Below are 22,178 nucleotides of genomic sequence, written 5' to 3'. Positions count from 1 at the left end.
CACAAGCTTTGCTAGAACTTGGATACTTACAATCTCTTTTCCTTAGGGATATCAAAGGATGCAGCCATATTCATTAGGGTTGGCAGGCAGTGCAAATGATGGCTATGTGAATGAGGAAGAATTGTGTTTGCCTAAAATGAAAAATAGTATTTTATAAAAAGTTAAAAAAGAGTATTTTATGTTAGCCACAGAGTTAATTATTTACTTTCTGATATATACTTATTATTTTTATCTTATTTGCTTTCATCAAGGATGACATGTAACAAATACAAGGATACAGGCTCAGATTACATTAATAAAACTCTAAATTCCATAGATCCTTAATCTTAACTTTAATTTATAATCTTAAGTGGTACCCAATTAAACTCAATTCTTAAATAATTTAAAAGGATGGTAGGTCAAAACTTAGATTCAGTGCTATAATGTTATGTTAAAAGTAAAATTTAAAATGCTGGATGCAGTATCATAATTTACAAGTTTATCTCTTAGGTTTAAAAGCCAGCTCCTCAAAAGAGGTTTGTCTCATAATTCCAACAATCTTTAAAATAAGAAACTTGCCTTTTGCTTTCCAAACAAAACCTGCAATATTAATTCTTTCATAGATGGGCTTAACAGAGCAAGTGGCTAAATAACTTACTGATAAACAAGACAGTTATCATTAAACTGCTTAATTTTCTTTTCCTCACTCACAAAGCTGAACTTCTATATAGAAAAAACCCTGGTGATGGAAGGGGCCAAACACAACTATAAAAACAAAAAATAATCTGACAGTAATAACAAGCCATAACATAATTTCAAATGATTTCCCATAGGGTTACTTCTTCCTTAATGAGTTCAGAGTGGTTCTTTTTAGTTAGTATTTTATTAACTAATGGGCTTCCCTGGTGGCTCAAATGGTAAAGAATACACTTGCAATGCAGGAGACCTGGTTCAATCCCTGGGTTGGGAAGATCCCCTGGAGAAGGGAACGGCTACCCACTCCAGTATTCTGGCCTGGAGAATTCCATGGACAGAGGAGCCTGGCAGGCTACAGTCCATGGGGTTGCAAAGAGTTGGACATGACTGAGCGACTTTCACACTTGTTAACTAACAGACTTAGAAATATAAATTTCGAATTTGTAAATGGTCAGAGTACCCTCACTACTTCATCTGCTAAGTATTGAAAATGATCAGATCACTTGGCTAGCTCCTTGTTTCCACAAGTTACTGATGTCATAAAACCATGTCCCCCCAAAAAAGATTCCCACCTTTCAAAACAAACCTCAACTGACAAGTTTACAGAGAAGTACATGTTCAAATAAGGCAGTTATATTTAGATTTTTCCTTCACAAAGTTTTCTAAAATTTAGGCACTTACTGTTATCAATTCGATCCCTAGCTGAGTGAAGTAATATCTATAGTTTTGTAATTCTGTAATTTTTAGGTAGGAAGTCATTCTAAAGATTCTAAAGAAAGATATTTATGAACTCAAAATGTCAACATTGAAAGTGAGTATTCAGTACTTTACATTTTTTCCATTTAAAACACTAGCCTATATATATATGATACAAAGTATCAAGGGTTCTTTGTAATGCAAAGATATATATCCAAATAAATGCAAACTTATGTTTTTGAGATAATGCAAAGTAACACTGTTAAAATAGCCTTGTTTCATAAATTAAAACATTAATGTACAAAACATTATCAAAAGTTGTTAAACTTACCATATGTAAAAGTTCTCCTAAAAGGATGGTGGCTCTAACTGAGATATGGTCATCACTGTTTGTTATTACCTCAACCAAACCCTTTGAAAATAAAAAGAAAATATCACAGTTGCAAAATAGCATACATGAACACACCTATGCATCATGTTTGTTGCTCTGAAAGAACTGCTAGAGAAAATAAAATAGAAGAAGGTTTATAATTCTTACTTCTAAAAGTCCATTACGAATAAATGCTGAGAGTATCAGTGCCAAATAATTATCCATGAGGTCTGGCCTGGAAATAAACACAGCACAGAAAATTTTAAATCTTGTTTCATACACTAGAAAATTGAACATAACAATAGCAACTGTAATAAATCTGAATTATTTCTGTACTTAAATTCTACCTGGATCTGGCACGATGAGGAAGAATAGTTTTTGCCTCAGCTGCTACAAAGCCATCTGAAAGCCTCCAACTGTCTTGGAATCTACCTGGATCTAAAATAAATTTAGATAGAAGAAAATAATACATCAATGAAACACTTTAAATAACCATCAGCTAAACAAGCTATCCATGGACAGAGGAGCCTGGCAGGTTACACTCCATAGGGTCGCAAAGGGTCAGACACGACTGAAGCAATTTAGCACAGCATAGCATACAACCAGGCTATAAATAATTTTAACTGTTGGCTAAAAAAAGAGAAAAGAAAAAGACTCAAAAAGGCGTACAGAAAAAAATGATTTCTGTAAATGAAAGGTTTACATAAATCTAACTTTAACTTTCTTCATTCAAGGGTTTAGAGTCATTTAGCTAAAATAAAATTTAAAAAATCAAATAATCTAATTTGAGAATTGCAAAAGGTTTCTTATTATCTCCTCTCTTCCTTTCTTGATCCATCCTTCTATTATTAATTTCACTGCTAATTTCAGGAATTAGGATGACAGAGAAGAAATTAAAATTTCTTTTTAGAAGTTCACCTGAGATTTTATTTTTATATTAATTTCATGCCACAAATATGCAATAAGAAAAGAAAGTGATATTCAATACTTATTTTAGTATTTTCCCTTCGAGGGATTCTGCCTCTATTAGGTAAGTCATTTAAAGAATTACAATATATGAACAGTGAATGCACTTCAATACTTACCTACACTGAGCAGTGCTTCTATGAACTCATCAGTCACAACAGGTAGAGGAAGACGAAATATATCATAAAGCACTTCAAGGAGACCTCGCTGAAAGTAAAAAAAAAAAAAAAAAAATACAGTTCATTTGTTTTTACGGAATAAATCTTCACTTAAAAATTTTTAAATGTCCTATTCACAGATTTAAAAATTGGTAAAAACAGAACTACTATATTTTAGAAAACTACTGTATCTGCCTATATTAGAGAAAAGTACTGAATGCTTACTACATATACATGATGTAACTTTTTCAATAAATCTTGTATTATCCCCATTGTAGACATGAAGAAATAGATTTAAAGTTTTAAAATAATTTGCCTAAGGTCATGGAACTATAAATAATAAAATCAGGAGTCAAACCTCAGTCTGGCCAAACTCAAAAGAGCATGTTTTTTTGCTGAGTAAGAAGTCAACTGAATTGGAACCTTTAGTTCCCTGCTTATAGATCTTTCCATCCTTAATTACATCCTTCCATGGTTTAGATGCTTTTATTTTTAGTTCACATTTTAAGCAAGGCACCTCTAGCTAATATTTGTACTAATAATTAGAAACAGGGGGGCAAGTTTTGTTCCTTTGAACATTAATAGAAAAACGTAGAACGGGAAAAGGAAGAACCTTGTGAAGAGTTAATTTCTTTCCCTCTAATTTCAACCTGTTTTAGCTGTTTTGTACAATTCGTATACATTAATAATTTAGAAAGTGAAGTGTTAGTTACTCAGTTGTGTCTGATTCTCTGCGACCCCACAGACTGTAGCCCGCCAGGCTCCTCTGCCCATGGAATTCTCCAGGCAAGAAAACTGGAGTGGATTGTCATTTCCTTATCCAGGGGACCTTCCCAACTCAGGGAGAGAACCTGGGTCTCCTGCATTGCAGGCAGATTCTCTACCATCTGAGCCACCAGGAAAGCCCTAATAATGTAGGGCTATGTCTAATAATTAAGCATATAAGTACCCCAATTTTAATCAAAACCATTTCTCATAACATAAAAATAAAAGTTAGAAGGCATAAGTTGCATAACTACTATGCTTACTTTTCCCTAAGTATAGTTTTCTGTATTGCTTGAAACTTTTACAATGAGAATGCCCCTGTGAAATGTCTATACCTTTTATTAAATAAAGCATAGTTAATTTCAAAGAAAGAAAAGGCATAATTAATGTCATATTTTAATATAATTTTAATACATCCATAGTTCCTAACAACAGCATTGTTTCAAATGATTCATATTCCTTAGTGTACAACTAAGTCATAAATATTTATTCCTCTATTTTTAAAATGTTCTGTGATACAGATTAACAATTCATGAGAAAAAACACCACCTGAAACTTTTCTCCAATTAATTTCCTCCACTAAAATTCTGATACAGAGTAATTTTTACCTACCCTTATTTCCATATTTGGAATGCAAAGTACTCCAATTAGAGACTGAATCCCAGAGTTTCCAGGTTTACATAAATTAATAATACCTATAAAGGATAAAAAAAATCACTGATTTGAATTTCAAAAGATGTATTCATAATACAAAATGTGACATTTTTCAAAGCTAAATTACACTATTATATTATTTGATCATCATAAGTGATAGTATACTTCAAACATTCTCTGAATTTCCAACCAAGTAGAGATTATCAATAATTTTACCATTTAAATTACATTCAAAAAGGTTCTCAAGAAATTCTGGACTGCTCAGCAATAAAAATAAAAGCAAAAATATGGCTTTCTCTGGGTATATGCCCAGGAGTGGGCTTGCTACATCATATGGTAGCTCTATCGATATTTTTAGTTTTTTAAGGAATCTCCATATGGTTCTCCGATCGTGGCTGTTTCAATTTACATTCCCAGTAACAGTGTAGGAGGGGTCCGTTTTCTCCACACCTTCTCTACATTTACTGCCTACAGATTCTTTAACAATGCCATTCTGATCAGTGTTAGGTGATACCTCACTGTAGTTTTGATTTGCATTTCCTAATGATATTGAGCATTTTTTCACCTGCTTTTTGGCCATCTGTATGTCTTCTTTGGAGAAATGTTTATTTAGACCTTCCACCCATTTTTTGATTGAGTCATTTCATTTGGGTCTTTAATATTGAGTTGCATGAATCATTTATATATTTTGGAGATGAATCCCTTGGACAGTTGCTTCATTTGCAAATATTTTCTCCCAGTCTGAGGGCTGCCTTTCTGTTGTTTATGGTTCCCTTGGCTGTATAAAAGCTTTTAAGTTAAATTAGATCCCATTTGTTTATTTGGGTTTGTTTTGTTTTTTTCACTACGTTAGGAGAAATGAATAAAAAATTTTTTTAAAAGATCAGGCTGTGATTTGGGTAAAAGGGTGTTCTGCCTATATTTTCCTCTAAGAGTTTTATAGTGTCTGGCCTTAGAGGTCTTTAATCCATTTTGAATTTATTTTTGTGTATGGTGCAAAGAATGCTCTAATTTCATTCTTTTATATGTAGCTGTCCAGTTTCCTAGCACCAACCACTTATTGATGAAACTATCTTTTCTCCACTGCATATTCTTGCCTCCTTTGTCATAGATTAATTGATCATAGGTGAGTGGGTTTATTTCTGGGCTTTCTATCCTTTCCTATTGATTATATATTTCTGTTTTTGTGCCAATACCATACCATTTTGATAAATGTAGCTTTGTAGGCTAGTCTGAAGTCAGGGAGACTAATTCCTCTAGCTCCTTTTTTTCTTTCTCAAAATTGCTTTCACTATTCAGGGCCTTTTGTGTTTTCATACAAATTTTTGTTCTAGTTCTGAGAAAAATGCCATTGGTAATTTGACAGAGATTGCACTGAATCTGTAGATTGCTTTGGATAGCATAGTCATTTTCACAAACTAAGAACATGATATACCAAGAATATGTGGTACATATATACAATGCACTACTACTGCAATAAAAAGAAAGAATAATGCCATTTGCAACAACGTGGATGAACCTGGAGACTGTCATGCTGAGTGAAGTAATTCAGACACAGAAAGACAGATATGATATTGCTTACATGTGCAATCTAAAGAAAAGGGGACAGGATACAAATAAACTTACTTACAAAACAGAAGTAAAGTCAAGTCATAGACGTAGAAAACAAACTTATGGTTACCAGGGAATGGAGGTGGGGATAAATTGGAAGACCAGGATTGACATATCTACACTACTATGTATAAAACATGTATGTATAAAATGTTTAAACATCTATGTATACAAAAGATGTCCTTTTCATTATGGGTGACTGGAATGCAAAAGTAGGAAGTCAAGAAACACCTGGAGTAACAGGCAAATTTGGCCTTGGAATACGTAATGCAGCAGGGCAAGGACTAATAGAGTTTTGCAAAGAAAATGCATTGGTCATAACAAACACCCTCTTCCAACAACACAAGAGAAGACTCTATACATGGACATCACCAGATGGTCAACACTGAAATCAGACTGATTATATTCTTTGCAGCCAAAGATGGAGAAGCTCTATACAGTCAGAAAAAACAAGACCAGGAGCTGACTGTGGCTCAGACCATGAACTCCTTATTGCCAAATTCAAACTTAAATAGAAGAAAGTAGAGAAAACCACTAGACCATTCAGGTATGACCTAAATCAAATCCCTTATGATTATACGGTGGAAGTGAGAAATAGATTTCAGGGCCTAGATCTGATAGAGTGCCTGATGAACTATGGAATGAGGTTTGTGACACTGTACAGGAAACAGGGATCAAGACCATCCCCATGGAAAAGAAATGCAAAAAAGCAAAATGGCTGTCTGGGGAGGCCTTACAAATAGCTGTGAAAAGAAGAGAAGCAAAAAGCAAAGGAGAAAAGGAAAGATATAAGCATCTGAATGCAGAGTTCCAAAGAATAGCAAGAAGAGGTAAGAAAGCCTTCTTCAGCAATCAATGCAAAGAAATAGAGGAAAACAACAGAATGGGAAAGACTAGGGATCTCTTCAAGAAAATCAGAGATACCAAAGGAACATTTCATGCAAAGATGGGCTCGATAAAGGACAGAAATGGTATGGACCTAACAGAAGCACAAGATATTAAGAAGAGATGGCAAGACTACACAGAAGTGTACAAAAAAGATCTTCACGACCCAGATAATCACGATGGTGTGATCACTGACCTAGAGCCAGACATCCTGGAATGTGAAGTCAAGTGGGCCTTAGAAAGCATCACTACAAACAAAGCTGGTGGAGGTGATGGAATTCCAGTTGAGCTATTCCAAATCCTGAAAGATGATGCTGTGAAAGTGCTGCACTCAATATGCCAGCAAATTTGGAAAACTCAGCAGTGGCCACAGGACTGGAAAAGGTCAGTTTTCATTCCAATCCCAAAGAAAGGCAATGCCAAAGAGTGCTCAAACTACCACACAATTGCACTCATCTCACACGCTAGTAAAGTAATGCTCAAAATTCTCCAAGCCAGGCTTCAGTAATATGTGAACCGTGAACTTCCTGATGTTCAAGCTGGTTTTAGAAAAGGCAGAGGAACCAGAGATCAAATTGCCAACATCCGCTGGATCATGGAAAAAGCAAGAGAGTTCCAGAAAAACATCTATTTCTGCTTTACTGACTATGCGAAAGCCTTTGACTGTGTGGATCACAATAAACTGTGGACAAGCCTGAAAGAGATGGGAATACCAGACGACCTGATCTGCCTCTTGAGAAATTTGTATGCAGGTCAGGAAGTAACAGTTAGAACTGGACATGGAACAACAGACTGGTTCCAAATAGGAAAAGGAGTACGTCAAGGCTGTATATTGTCACCCTGTTTATTTAACTTCTATGCAGAGTACATCATGAGAAATGCTGGGCTGGAAGAAACACAAGCTGGAATCAAGATTGCTGGGAGAAATATCAATAACCTCAGATATGCAGATGACACCACCCTTATGGCAGAAAGTGAAGAGGAACTAAAAAGCCTGGTGATGAAAGTGAAAGTGGAGAGTGAAAGAGTTTGCTTAAAGCTCAACATTCAGAAAACAAAGATCATGGCATCAGGTCCCATCACTTCATGGGAAATAGATGGGGAAACAGTGGAAACGGTGTCAGACTTTATTTTTCTGGGCTCCAAAATCACTACAGATGGTGACTGCAGCCATGAAATTAAAAGACACTTGCTCCTTGGAAGGAAGGTTATGACCAACCTAGATAGCATATTCAAAAGCAGAGACATTACTTGCCAACAAAGGTCCATCTAGTCAAGGCTATGGTTTTTCCAGTGGTCATGTATGGATGTGAGAGTTGGACCGTGAAGAAGGCTGAGCGCCGAAGAATTGATGCTTTTGAACTGTGGTGTTGGAGAAGACTCTTGAGAGTCCCTTGCACTGCAAGGAGATCCAACCAGTCCATTCTGAAGGAGATCAGCCCTGGGATTTCTTTGGAAGGAATGATGCTAAAGCTGAAACTCCAGTACTTTGGCCACCTCATGAGAAGAGTTGACTCATTGGAAAAGACTCTGATGCTGGAAGGGATTGGGGGCAGGAGGAGAAGGGGACGACAGAGGATGAGATGGCTGGATGGTATCACTGACTCGATGGACGTGAGTCTCAGTGAACTCCGGGAGCTGGTGATGGACAGGGAGGCCTGGCGTGCTGAGATTCATGGGGTCGCAAAGAGTCAGACACGACTGAGCGACTGATCTGATCTGATCTGATGTATAAAACAGATAACTAATAATAACCTACTGTATAGCACAGGGAACACTGGTCAATACTTTGTAATGGCCTATTTGAGAAGAAAATTTTTTTTTAAAGTGGATATATGTATAACTGATTCACTTTGCTGTACACCTGAAACTAACACAACATTGTATTTAAACTGTACTCCAATAAAAAAATTTTTACAAAAAAAGCAAAAATGGACAAATGAGACCTAATCAAATTTTTAAGCTTTTACATAGAGAGGAAACCTTAAACAAAATGAAAGGACAACTTACAGAATGGGAGAAAGTATTTGCAAATGATGCAACTGACAAGGGATTAACTTCCAAAATATCTAAACAGCTCACACAACACAGTAACAAAAAAACAAAGCAATCTAATAAAAAAAAAAAGGAAGAAGACCTAAGTAGATATGTCTTCCAATAACACATGCAGATGGTCAATAGGGACACAAAAAGATGTTCAACATCACTAATTATTATTAGACGAATACAAATCAAAACTACAATGAGGTTATCACCTCACACCAGTCAGAATGTCCATCATTAAAAAGTCTACAAATAATAAACACCGGAGAGGCTGTGGAGCAACAGAAAGCCTCTCACACTATTGGCAGGAATGTAAATTAATGTAGCCATTATAGAAAATAGTATGGAGGTTTCCTTAAAAACTAAAAATAGAGTTACCATATGATCCTGGAATTCCACTCCTGAACATATATCCAGAGAAAACTGTAATGTGAAAAGATACATCCACCCCAGTGTTCACCGCAGCACTATTTTAATAGTTAAGACACAGAAGCAACTTAAATGTCCATCAACAGATGAACGGATAAAGAAGATGTGGTATATATATAAAATGAAATATTATTCAGCTATAATATAGAATAAAATAATGGCATATGTAGCAACACAAATGGACCTACAGATTATCATCATACTAAATGAAGTCAGACAAAGACAAATACCATATGATATCACTTATATGTGGAATCTAAAATATGATACAAATGAACTTATTTATGAAATCATAAACAGACTTGCAAACAGAGAAAACAAACATATGGTTACCAAGGGGGAAAAGAAGTGAGGGAGCAATAAATTAGGAGTTGGGATTTATAGATACACACTGCTATATATAAAATAAACAAGGTCCTACAATATAGGTATAGCACAGACAACTATATTCATTATAACAAACAATAATGGAAAGAATATGAAAAAGAATATATATATATCTCTCTCTCTCTCTCTATCTGAATCACTCTGCTATACACCAGAAGCACATTATATATCAACTATATTTCAATAAGAAATTTAAAGAACACATCCCAAAACAAAATAAAGAAACAAAAGGAAAGGTATTTGGGACTACAATCTTGCTTATTAGGTATTTACAACATTCTACATTATACTTTAAGGTAAGAAACTTTAGCTATGTATTCAACTAACATTCTTAAAATCTTTTTTGGTACAGATGATGTTCAAATTTTTTATTTAAATGCCTAGGTTATCATCAGCATGTTGACTTACAAATGGTCAATTTTAATACTGTGTATTAAACCCCTCTTGGTTCTAATGATAACACATAAAAAAAGACCATGCTAACATATAAATGAGATGCTACAATAAGTTAACATTTGAAAAAATAGTCAAGTTTGTCTTATATGTTACAAAGTTAACACAGAGGAACTTACCTGCCCATGACCGGAATGTTGCTATGATTCCCATTTTACTGGCTAGAAACCTTGCTTCTCTGTCTTCTCTGTTGGATGGGGTGGGGGTAGAGTCAAACAAATTAAATGTTTAAATAAAAAGTAAGTTTTGCCCTATTACTATATCAGAGTAACAGCTATCACTACTTAATATTTAAGTATTACATAGGAAATTAAAAATAATTAAAAAAAATAAAGATAAGATCTACCTCAAAGCAAATTACTCAATTATGTACTGATCACGCCTTCCCACATGTGAAATTCACGTTTTAAAACAAATTATAAATTCTGCTTTTCTGAGTTCTACTTTTCCTGCTCTTTCTGAAAACTATTCTTAGATAGCTCACTAACACCTGTAAGCACTGGCAACACCACCAGCCTGCTTAAGAAGCATCTCTGTCAAAAGACTGCCCTTTAGCAAAGAAAATTACCACATAAACCTCTGTTACTACATGTGTTCTCTTTACTTCAAGAGTCTTGTCCCAAACTTATCTGAGCAAGCTTATTCTACTTACTCTACCAAGCAAGCTCAACAAGCTGTATATTCACTAATATTATTAAATAATTAGGTATTATTGGCTGCGTGGGCGCAGGAGGGCCTAGAGGAGCTACCCCACATTGAAGGTCAGGAAGGGCGGCGGTGAGGAGATACTCCTCCTCCAAGGTAAGGAGCAATGGCTGCGCTTTGCTGGAGCAGCCGTGAAGAGATACCCCACACCCAAGGTAAGAGAAACCCAAGTAAGACGGTAGGTGTTGCAAGAGGGCATCAGAGGGCAAAAACACTGAAACCATACTCACAGAAAACTAGTCAATCTAATTACACTAGGACCACAGCCTTGTCTAACTCAATGAAACTAAGCCATGCCCGTGGGGCAACCCAAGACAGGCGGGTCATGGTGGAGAGATTTGACAGAATGTGGTCCACTGGAGAAGGGAATGGCAAACCACTTCAGTATTCTTGCCTTGAGAACCCCATGAACAGTATGAAAAGGCAAAATGATAGGATACTGAAAGAGAAACTCCCCAGGTCAGTAGGTGCCCAATATGCTACTGGAGATCCGTGGAGAAATAACTCCAGAAAGAATGAAGGGATGGAGCCAAAGCAAAAACAATACCCAGCTGTGGATGTGACTGGTGATAGAAGCAAGGTCCGATGCTGTAAAGAGCAATATTGCATAGGAACCTGGAATGCCAGGTCCATGAATCAAGGCAAATTGGAAGTGGTCAAACAAGAGATGACAAGAGTGAAAGTCAACATTTTAGGAATCAGGGAACTGAAATGGACTGGAATGGGTGAATTTAACTCAGATGACCATTATATCTACTACTGCGGGCAGGAATCCCTCAGAAGAAATGGAGTAGCCATCATGGTTAACAAAAGAGTCCGAAATGCAGTACTTGGATGCAATCTCAAAAACGACAGAATAATCTCTGTTTGTTTCCAAGGCAAACCATTCAATATCACAGTAATCCAAGTCTATGCCCCAAACAGTAACGCTGAAGAATCCGATCCGAAGTTGAACGGTTCTATGAAGACCTACTAGACCTTTTAGAACTAACACCCCAAAAAGATGTCCTTTTCATTATAGGTGACTGGAATGCAAAAGTAGGAAGTCAAGAAACACCTGGGGTAACAGGCAAATTTGGCCTTGGAATACGCAATGCAGCAGGGCAGAGTTTTGCCAAGAAAATGCACTGGTCATAACAAACACCCTCTTCCACAACACAAGAGAAGACTCTATACATGGACATCACCAGATGGTCAACACTGAAATCAGACTGATTATATTCTTTGCAGCCAAAGATGGAGAAGCTCTATACAGTCAGAAAAAACAAGACCAGGAGCTGACTGTGGCTCAGACCATGAACTCCTTATTGCCAAATTCAGACTTAAATAGAAGAAAGCAGGGAAAACCACTAGAACATTCAGGTATGACCTAAATCAAATCCCTTATGTTTATACAGTGGAAGTGAGAAATAGATTTCAGGGCCTAGATCTGATAGATACAGTGCCTGATGAACTATGGAATGAGGTTCATGACATTGTACAGGAAACAGGGATCAAGACCATTTCCATGGAAAAGAAATGCAAAAAAGCAAAATGGCTGTCTGGGGAGGCCTTACAAATAGCTGTGAAAAGAAGAGAAGCAAAAAGCAAAGGAGAAAAGGAAAGATAAAAGCATCTGAATGCAGAGTTCCAAAGAATAGCAAGAAGAGGTAAGAAAGCCTTCTTCAGCAATCAATGCAAAGAAATAGAGGAAAACAACAGAATGGGAAAGACTAGGGATCTCTTCAAGAAAATTAGAGATACCAAGGGAACATTTCATGCAAAGATGGGCTCGATAAAGGACAGAAATGGTATGGACCTAACAGAAGCACAAGATATTAAGAAGAGATGGCAAGACTACACAGAAGAAGTGTACAAAAAAGATCTTCACGACCCAGATAATCACGATGGTGTGATCACTGACCTAGAGCCAGACATCCTGGAATGTGAAGTCAAGTGGGCTTTAGAAAGCATCACTACAAAGCTGGTGGAGGTGATGGAATTCCAGTTGAGCTATTCCAAATCCTGAAAGACGATGCTGTGAAAGTGCTGCACTCAATATGCCAGCAAATTTGGAAAACTCAGCAGTGGCCACAGGACTGGAAAAGGTCAGTTTTCATTCCAATCTCAAAGAAATGCAATGCCAAAGAATGCTCAAACTACCACACAATTGCACTCATCTCACACGCTAGTAAAGTAATGCTCAAAATTCTCCAAGCCAGGCTTCAGCAATATGTGAACCGTGAACTTCCTGATGTTCAAGCTGGTTTTAGAAAAGGCAGAGGAACCAGAGGTCAAATTGCCAACATCCGCTGGATCATGGAAAAAGCAAGAGAGTTCCAGAAAAACATCTATTTCTGCTTTGTTGAGTATGCGAAAGCCTTTGACTGTGTGGATCACAATAAACTGTGGACAAGCCTGAAAGAGATGGGAATACCAGACGACCTGATCTGCCTCTTGAGAAATTTGTATGCAGGTCAGGAAGCAACAGTTAGAACTGGACATGGAACAGCAGACTGGTTCCAAATAGGAAAAGGAGTTTGTCAAGGCTGTATATTGTCACCCTGTTTATTTAACTTCTATGCAGAGTACATCATGAGAAATGCTGTGCTGGAAGAAACACAAGCTGGAATCAAGATTGCTGGGAGAAATACCAATAACCTCAGATATGCAGATGACACTACCCTTATGGCAGAAAGTGAAGAGGAACTAAAAAGCCTGGTGATGAAAGTGAAAGTGGAGAGTGAAAGAGTTTGCTTAAAGCTCAACATTCAGAAAACAAAGATCATGGCATCAGGTCCCATCACTTCATGGGAAATAGATGGGGAAACAGTGGAAACGGTGTCAGACTTTATTTTTCTGGGCTCCAAAATCACTACAGATGGTGACTGCAGCCATGAAATTAAAAGACGCTTGCTCCTTGGAAGGAAGGTTATGACCAACCTAGATAGCATATTCAAAAGCAGAGACATTACTTTGCCAACAAAGGTCCATCTAGTCAAGGCTATGGTTTTTCCAGTGGTCATGTATGGATGTGAGAGTTGGACTGTGAAGAAGGCTGAGCGCCGAAGAATTGATGCTTTTGAACTGTGGTGTTGGAGAAGACTCTTGAGAGTCCCTTGGACTGCAAGGAGATCCAACCAGTCCATTCTGAAGGAGATCAGTCCTGGGATTTCTTTGGAAGGAATGATGCTAAAGCTGAAACTCCAGTACTTTGGCCACCTCATGAGAAGAGTTGACTCATTGGAAAAGACTCTGATGCTGGGAGGGATTGGGGACAGGAGGAGAAGGGGACGCCAGAGGATGAGATGGCTGGATGGCATCACTGACGCAACGGATGTGAGTCTGAGTGAACTCTGGGAGTTGGTGATGGACAAGGAGGCCTGGCGTGCTGAGATTCATGGGGTCGCAAAGAGTCGGACACGACTGAGCGACTGATCTGATCTGACTCATTTACTTCTAAGTTCATTCAGGCTGTTGGCAGAATCCACTCTCTTGCTGTTGTATAACTGAGGTTTTGGTTCTCGTCAGCTGGGGCCTACTACCAGCTCCTTTCTTCTTTTATAATTGGTGTCCAATCATCTCACTTGTGTCTTTCTATGTAATAGTTTATGATAATCAATTAACCAATAGAACTATTTACATTGTTAAATACTGTTCATGTATGGCACATGGCCAGTTTTACTTAATTAGCAATCATGCACTTTTATGTTACCTCAACCATCTCTACCCTGTCAACAGCCCATTTCTTTTCTGTGCCATATTTTTCACTTTTCTAATAAAGTTCTTAACAATTTGAGAATACAAAAATCTAGAGAGTTGGTAAGGGAAAAAACAAAAACATAAAGAATAGAGAACAATGAAAGAAAATCAAATTAAAGAATGGTAAGCAAGCAGTTTATAAAAGTGGAACAAAATAGTTAAAAATATCCCCCCACATACAGACCAACCACACTGAGCTCTGCTGTACTAATCAACATGAGACTGTAACAGAAGCTAAAATGGGGACATGGGGTGGTAAAAGAAATGAGAATTAGATAACTGTGTGACTAAACTTTTGGTGCTCCTTATCTTAAAAATGTTTGTGACACACTTGTATTGACTGCCTGGTAACCCATTCTCTAACCTATTCAATAAATTGGTAGCTTTATTGAAAAACAAAACAAAACCAATCCATCCATTTCCTTATGCCCTAGCCATAATGTACCCATGCTACAGAAACTGCCCATACTCCAGAAACTTAAGGAAAGAAAAGTATTGAACCAAACAGGAAAGATAGGATTTTGGTGGAATATACTTCCCACCCAACCACACCTCTAAGTACCCTGGTTCATTTCTTACTTATCCTGGTAGGCAATGCCTACCTTTCTTCTCTAAATGCCCCTTTCTTCTCAAGACTGCAGGTCTTAATCCCTGGATCCCTATGAATATGGTGTCACTGCCATGACTGTGATTATGTTTATATCATACAGCCCAACAGACCTTAAGATATGCAGATCATCTGGTAGGTTTGATCTGGAGAGCTTTCTCTAGCTGGAGGGAGAAGAGGAAGTCAGGGAGAGATTCAAAGCACAAAGATTCAAGGAATTTCTGTTGTGTTTGAAGATGGAGTGCCATGTGCCAAGACAAGAAGGTGGCCTTTAGAAGCTGAGAGAAGGCCCCAGTTGACATCAAGAAAACAGGAACTTCAGTTGTACAAGAGCAAGAAATGAATTCTGCCAATAATCTGAGTGACCTTAGAGATAAATGGATTCTTCACTAAAACCTCCAGATAAGAACCATGCCAGACCTCTAACCTACTGAATTGTGAACTAATAAACTAATGCTATTTTAAACCATTATATTTATAATGGTTTGTCATGCTGCAATAGAAAATGGATACATTCTTCATCAGTAAGGAGAATGCCCAAGTGTCACAGGGAGCCAAGAAAGGAAGGGGCTGAAGAATCTCAATTCATAACTTAGCAAAAATAAAATCTGAGAAGTCTTAACTAGAGAACAACTATTCTTAATTTCTTAGCTCAGGAAATGATGTTAGTTAGCATGCAATGCATCCACAGTGATGGAGGTATTTCAAGATATGAAACCGCTATTTTTAATTCTGGAGAAAAATGAAAAACAACAAAAATATGCCCATTTACAATGTTCCCAAACTTAGTGGAGGAATTAAAAAAACATGTATATATGCAATTCAACAAACCTACTATGCTACACCTGAAAGCATATTTATTGGAACGGTGTCACTGGCAAAACTCCACAGATAGTGTATTATTTGACCTCTAAATCAATTTAAATATAATTATTCCAGCATTCCTAGCGAACACGTGCTTTTCTCTCCCAAAAGACTCTGAAAAATCATCCTACTTCATTTCTGGAAAATAATCTTTATCTCCTTTTATTTCCCTATTAACCTTACTCTCAAAATTCTACATGGCTTATCTTTCTGCATACTCAATTTAAGGCAGCTCTTCATTCTACTCATTATTATTTGATTCTTTTAGCATTTCAATGTAATTATGCTAAAAATATGTACAATGGTGCTGAAGAAGACTCTTGAGAGTCCCTTGGGCAGCAACATCAAACCAGTCAATCCTAAAGGAAATCAATCCTGAATATTCATTGGAAGGACTGATGCTGAAGCTGATGTTCCAATATTATAGTCACCTGATGCGCAGAGCAGACTCATTGAAAAAGTCCCTGATGCTGGGAAAGACTGAGGGCAGGAGGAGAAGGGGGCAACAGAGCATGAGATGGTTGGGTAGCATCACCAACTCAATGGACATGATGAGCTTGAGCAAACTTCGGGAGACAGTGAAGGACAGGAAAGCCTGGCATGCTGCAGTCCATGGAGTCGCAAAGAGTCAGACATGACTTAGTGTCTGAACAACAACAAATGTACAACAGAGAAATGATTAAAGGTCTAGATTTCTACTGCCACCTACCTTAGATTATTAAAATAAGACACTAATTCCAAGTCTTTAAATTTCCCAAAAGCTTACTTTTAATTTTTTTAAGCCATAGTTAATTACAAGAGAACTACAATGTAACTCCATGAAACAGTAAATTTACTTAAACTCATTTTGCTCTGGCTTGACATGCAAAATCAGGCAAATCTAAAAATTTTAAACAGCAACACACATGGTACTCACTTTAGCTGTCCTTCAGCTGTATCTGGACTATGTCTGTAGTGAAAATCGGTATAGGGTGCTAAAATTCGCTAATAAAAGGAAAAAGCAAGAAAAAAGAGTCCTTATAAAATGCACTCTTCCTTTAACAAGCTAAAATTCATCCAACTTCTCTGTATCTCTAATAATCCCAACTAGAGCTTATTTGAAGAGCTTATTTCTTCAAACTCATCATCAAGGAATATATTTGAATGATTTCTTTTAATGTACAGTTTTTGAACTTTTAAATTGACAGGTATTGTACCTATTAAACAGTGCACAAATCACGAATGTGAAGTTTGACAGATTTTTCTCAAACTAAACACACTCACTGTAACTAGCATCATCAAAGCCTCCTTCTTCTCCCCCCAAGATGACTACACAGATTTCTAACACTATGAGTTAGTGTTGCTTATTTCTGAACATTATTTAAATGTCTTTATTTTATAAATTCCATTCTTTTTGTTGCTAGTATAAAGAAATCCAAGTTATTTTTGTGTATTGTCCTTTGTATTTAGCAATCTTGTTAATAAACTCATGTATTTCAGAACTTAAACTACTATAATGCATTTACCTAACCCCCCTGCTCTGCAGTGACTATATTGTGGTCTGAATTTTAAAATACTTAAGACATTACAAATACTGCTTTTGGCAATGAGTAGTCTTTTATATTTAGTCACATGTGTACCTTTTTATGCCACCCTTCATTCTTTCTTGCATTTCCTTGTCTCAGATCATTTTCGTTCTAAGGAGCCCCTTATTGGAGAAGGAAATGGCAACCCACTCCAGTGTTCTCACCTGGAGAATCCCAGGGACGGCGGAGCCTGGTGGGCTGCCGTCTATGGGGTTGCACAGAGTCGGACACGACTGAAGTGACGCAGCAGAAGCAGCAAGGAGTCCCTTTAACCTTCCTCTGTGTCTGTCTCATTTTTTAAATAACAATAAATGTTTATTATCTCACATAGCTTCTGTGAGTTAGGACTCTAGAAGAGTTTAGCTGTGCAGTTATGACTCAGGGTCCATCATAACATCACAGTGAAAATATTGGTCAGGGCTACAGTCATCTCAAGGCTTGACTAAAGCTGTAGAATCCACTTCAAGATGGTTCACTCACAACATGCAAATTGTTATCAACAAGGCTGAGTTCCTTCTCATGTGTGCCTCATTATAGGCTGCATTACAGTCTTCATGACATAAAGGCAAGGAATCCAAGAAAGAATAGTGTTTCTTTAGATTTCCTTGGGTCTTTTTATGTTAGTCTAAAAAATCTTTATTTTACCTTTGTTTTTGAAAGACATTTTCTCTGGGGAGGTGGCATTATTTCCTTTTGCACTCTAAAGATGCCATTCTACTGTCTTCTGGTTCTACTATTTCTGTTGGGAAATCGGCTGTCAGATTTGTTCCTTTGAAAGTAGTCTTTTTTTCTCAAGCTGATTTTAAGATTTTTAGTTATCTTGGTTTTCAACAATCTTACCATGATGTGCCTATGAGTTGTTTTCTTTATAGTATCTTGAGTTTTCTGAGCTTTATGAAGTTTCACCAGTTTTAAAAACAAAGTTTTGAACACAGTTTCTTTGGATATTTGCTTCTGCTCATTCTCTCTCTCTTTTCCAAAGACAACAATTATGTTTTATCCCTTTTGTTCTGTTCATTTTCTTCCTATTACCCACCTGCAAATGCTTTGATTTTTGACTTCTCTTTCAGTTTACTAATGACACCTTCTTGTCCAAAATGAGTTTTTAATTTCATCTAGTTCAGAATTTCAGGTATTGTATTTTTTGATACTAGCTCCATTTGATTTATTTTTCATATTCCAATTAGATGGTAAAATTTTCCATTATTTTATCTATTTTCTTCTTTTTCTCCATTTTTCTTAATAAGTTAGTCATGGGTGTTTTAAAATCTTGTCCCTCTGGCTGCAGTATCTGAATCACCTGTGGATATGAGTCTATGGAATTACTTTTGAGTTTTCAATTACACAGTCATAACTTTTTACATGTATCCTTTTTCATTTACATAGTCAAATTTTTGACTGAATGATGGACACTGCAGATTTGATTAAAGGTTCCAAGCGATGTTATCTTCATTAGAGACGGTTCACCCTTTCCTCTGTAGTCAGGTCAATTAAAGGGAGTGATCAGCTTACTCTAATCACCGAGTTAAACCGAGCCACCACTGCAATTTTGTTACGATTTGAGTGTACCTTGGGTTTTCCTTTTTCTAAAGAATGGACCTCCAAAACTATAAATAGAGATTTTAGCAAACTTTTTTTTCTCTTCAGCAGTGAGAGACTGGGTATTTTTTCTACATACTTCATAAGTTTTGAACTTAAATCTTTAAGTACTCATCCAGAATTGCTTCAGAATTTGGAACATGTTAAGAATAGGAAAAAGTTATCAAATTAGAGTGAAAATTTATAAAAATATAATTAATAAAAATGGGGACAAGATTCTCTTAACTCTAGGATGAAGATAACGATAAAGTAGAAGATAATACTTTGGCCACCTCATGCGAAGAGTTGACTCATTGGAAAAGACCCTGATGCTGGGAGGAATTGGGGGCAGGAGGAGAAGGGGACAACAGAGGATGAGATGGCTGGATGGCATCACCGACTCGATGCACATGAGTTTGGGTGAACTCCGGGAGTTGGTGATGGACAGGGAGGCCTGGTGTGCTGCAATTCAAGGGGTCACAAAGAGTTGGACACGACTGAGCAACTGAACTGAACTGAACTGAATGATAATGATTTAATATCCAAGGCAATCAGTATTTACTGAATATTAATTATGTGTCAAGTGCTAACTAAAACATTTATGTAGATTAGAATGAATATATGTAAAACACTTGGAAATATTACCTAACTTATTATAAGCTTTACAAGAATGCTAGTTGTTATTACTATTACCATTATTATTATAGTATTTATTCTTCACAATAATTAAAGTAAAAACCATGAATTTTATTTTACCTAGTGAAAAATGGATCCAAAAGAGGCTAATAATGTGCCCCACATCATAAAGCTAGTAGGTTATAGAACAAAAAAATCAAAATCAGATCTGTAAAGCCTGAAGTCTATGCTCTCAATCACTATGCTACACCAGGGGAATCTTGTTAAAGAAAAAAAACACTAACATTTGTAAAAAAAAACAAGAAAGAAGCCAAGATGGTAGTGTACTTAAAAAGTCCACCGTATTCTTTGAGGGTTTTTTCATATACACAAAGGCTCTGCTAATCTGCTGTACGATAATATAGGTAAAAGAAAAAAAACAGGTCTATACACATCTTTCTTTATTGTGATCATCTCTCGAATCTTAAAAGCAGTTTCCCCACTTGATAAAGAAAACACTTAAAGCAAAATACACTGTGAAATATCAAAAATACCAGCTCATTCCCACTGGATTCCCATGAATAATGTATTTAAAATCATTTATTAAGGAGAAAGTTGTATTGAAATTTGTTAATGATACAAGCTAATGTCAATTTTATAATATCAAAATATTTCTAGTAGCCCTAATAAAACCAGAACTATAACATTTAAGAAAGTTTCATAAAATGATCTAAACAGGCAAAGTAGGGAACGATAAATCTTTCATAATTTGCATAATTTCACACCCAAATACAAACATAGTAAGCTTACTCTGAATAATACCTGCAATGGACAACAATGTAATATTGAATATATTCACACAAATAAACTATAAGAATAGTCTGTGGGAATTCTCTGGTGGTTCAGAGGTTAGGACTCTGCACTCTACAGCCAAGGGCCCAGATTCAATCCCTGGTCAGGGAACTAAGTATTCCACAAGCTACAAGACAAGGCCAAAAATGACAGGGGGAGAGAAAGAAAGAACACAACTTGTGATAATTTTATTCCAAACTCTACTACACAGTTTATTATAGAAAAATAGCCTTACTATTTTAGACTAACTGAAAAAACAACACTGAATTAGTAAAAACAGAAAAACAACAGTGTGTTTTTTAAAAGATATTTATTCTATTTTTTTCAATTGTATATGGCCATTAGTTGCCAACAAGTGCTCCCAAGTTCAGAAAATTTTAGCATGGTATAATAAATAAATAGTACATAATTAGCAGGAGCTATTCCCACACAATTAATACACTGCAGTCCTTAAAAAGAAATTGTCTTCTTAAATAAACAGGTAAATGTCTGCTGCTGCTGCTAAGTCGCCTCAGTCATGTCCGACTCTGTACGACCCCATAGACAGCAGCCCACCAGGCTCCACCATCCCTGGGATTCTCCAGGCAAGAACACTGGAGTGGATTGCCATTTCCTTCTCCAGGTAAATGTCTATGAAACCTTAATTGTGCTCAAATTTGCTCAGTCAAGTTTTCACAGATAATAAAGAAATGAATAAACTTCACATGTTGATGAAATATTCTTGAGAATTCTTTCAATTCAAACCAAATTGAATGAGTGATAAAATATTGCTGGAATAAGCCAAACTTATGTTAATTTAGGTTTAATAATTAATGCTGTGCTGCATCTATTAACTTTAAAATTTCAAAGTAAGAGTATGTATTTAAAGTCATATTTTAAAATTACAAGAGAATATTAAAGATCCTACCTCTAATTCGACATCAGCTCGTACATACTGTCGGGTCTTTGGATGATTAAGAAGGTGCAAAATTGTAGTAATGAGAGCCTCATTTATTCGACTTAACTGGCAATCAATCACATTTTTCAAGATGGTGTTCAGTCCACCTCGAAGGGCAACCACCTCTGGATTCTGAAGTGCTAAAATAAAGAAGAAAAACTTAACATATTACATAGGGAATAATTAAAAATAATCAGAAATCTGGGATTTTATTTTAAAACTGAGCTTTCTGACTGAAAAAACTTTATAGTATTCAGTAAAACATGGACAAAATTTTTTTTTCTTAGTGTCTTCTGAATTGTTTTTTCATATCCTTTGTCCATGTTTTACTGAAAAGTTCTTTCCTGTCAACTGCCAGGAGTTCTTTATATAGGGGAAAGATTAGCCCTTTATCTGTTTCAAATCTTTTAGCTGACTTCTAATAATAACTTTAGATTTTAAGCTCAGAAATTCCTCCCTTACTTCAAAGATCAGGCATTCTCTTTGTATGCACGCACACACACGTGTGTGCTTTAACTGAATTCATGGTGAACATTTCAGTTTTAAATCTCTCAGGAAATAGACTCTGGTTTAATAATGATAAACTCAATTTTTTTCAAATGTTTATTCAATTATCCCAGCA

At 36.4% G+C, this 22,178-nt stretch overlaps 1 protein-coding gene across 3 annotated transcripts in view; it reads right to left on the bottom strand.

Moving 5' to 3' along the window:
- RICTOR (RPTOR independent companion of MTOR complex 2) overlaps window positions 1-22,178 on the bottom strand; it is a 137,472-nt gene that overhangs the window by 39,058 nt on the left and 76,236 nt on the right. For 2 of the 3 annotated variants that reach the window (XM_006063515.4, XM_025270572.3), the window contains exons 9-17: window positions 21,527-21,696; window positions 16,926-16,993; window positions 10,212-10,279; window positions 4,243-4,325; window positions 2,827-2,914; window positions 2,089-2,179; window positions 1,910-1,976; window positions 1,703-1,783; window positions 31-131 (exon numbers count right to left, since the gene is read on the bottom strand). In XM_006063515.4, the coding sequence (XP_006063577.2) occupies window positions 31-131; window positions 1,703-1,783; window positions 1,910-1,976; window positions 2,089-2,179; window positions 2,827-2,914; window positions 4,243-4,325; window positions 10,212-10,279; window positions 16,926-16,993; window positions 21,527-21,696 (817 nt within the window). Of the gene's footprint in view, window positions 1-30; window positions 132-1,702; window positions 1,784-1,909; window positions 1,977-2,088; window positions 2,180-2,826; window positions 2,915-4,242; window positions 4,326-10,211; window positions 10,280-16,925; window positions 16,994-21,526; window positions 21,697-22,178 lie in introns of those variants that run through there. The other variant, XM_025270575.3, reaches the window with a different exon arrangement.

Source organism: Bubalus bubalis, chromosome 19 (assembly GCF_019923935.1).
Source record: "Bubalus bubalis isolate 160015118507 breed Murrah chromosome 19, NDDB_SH_1, whole genome shotgun sequence".
Taxonomy (NCBI): Eukaryota; Metazoa; Chordata; class Mammalia; order Artiodactyla; family Bovidae; genus Bubalus; species Bubalus bubalis.
The sequence above is the reverse complement of the archived record's forward strand: the minus strand, read 5'-3'. Positions and strand labels throughout refer to the sequence as shown.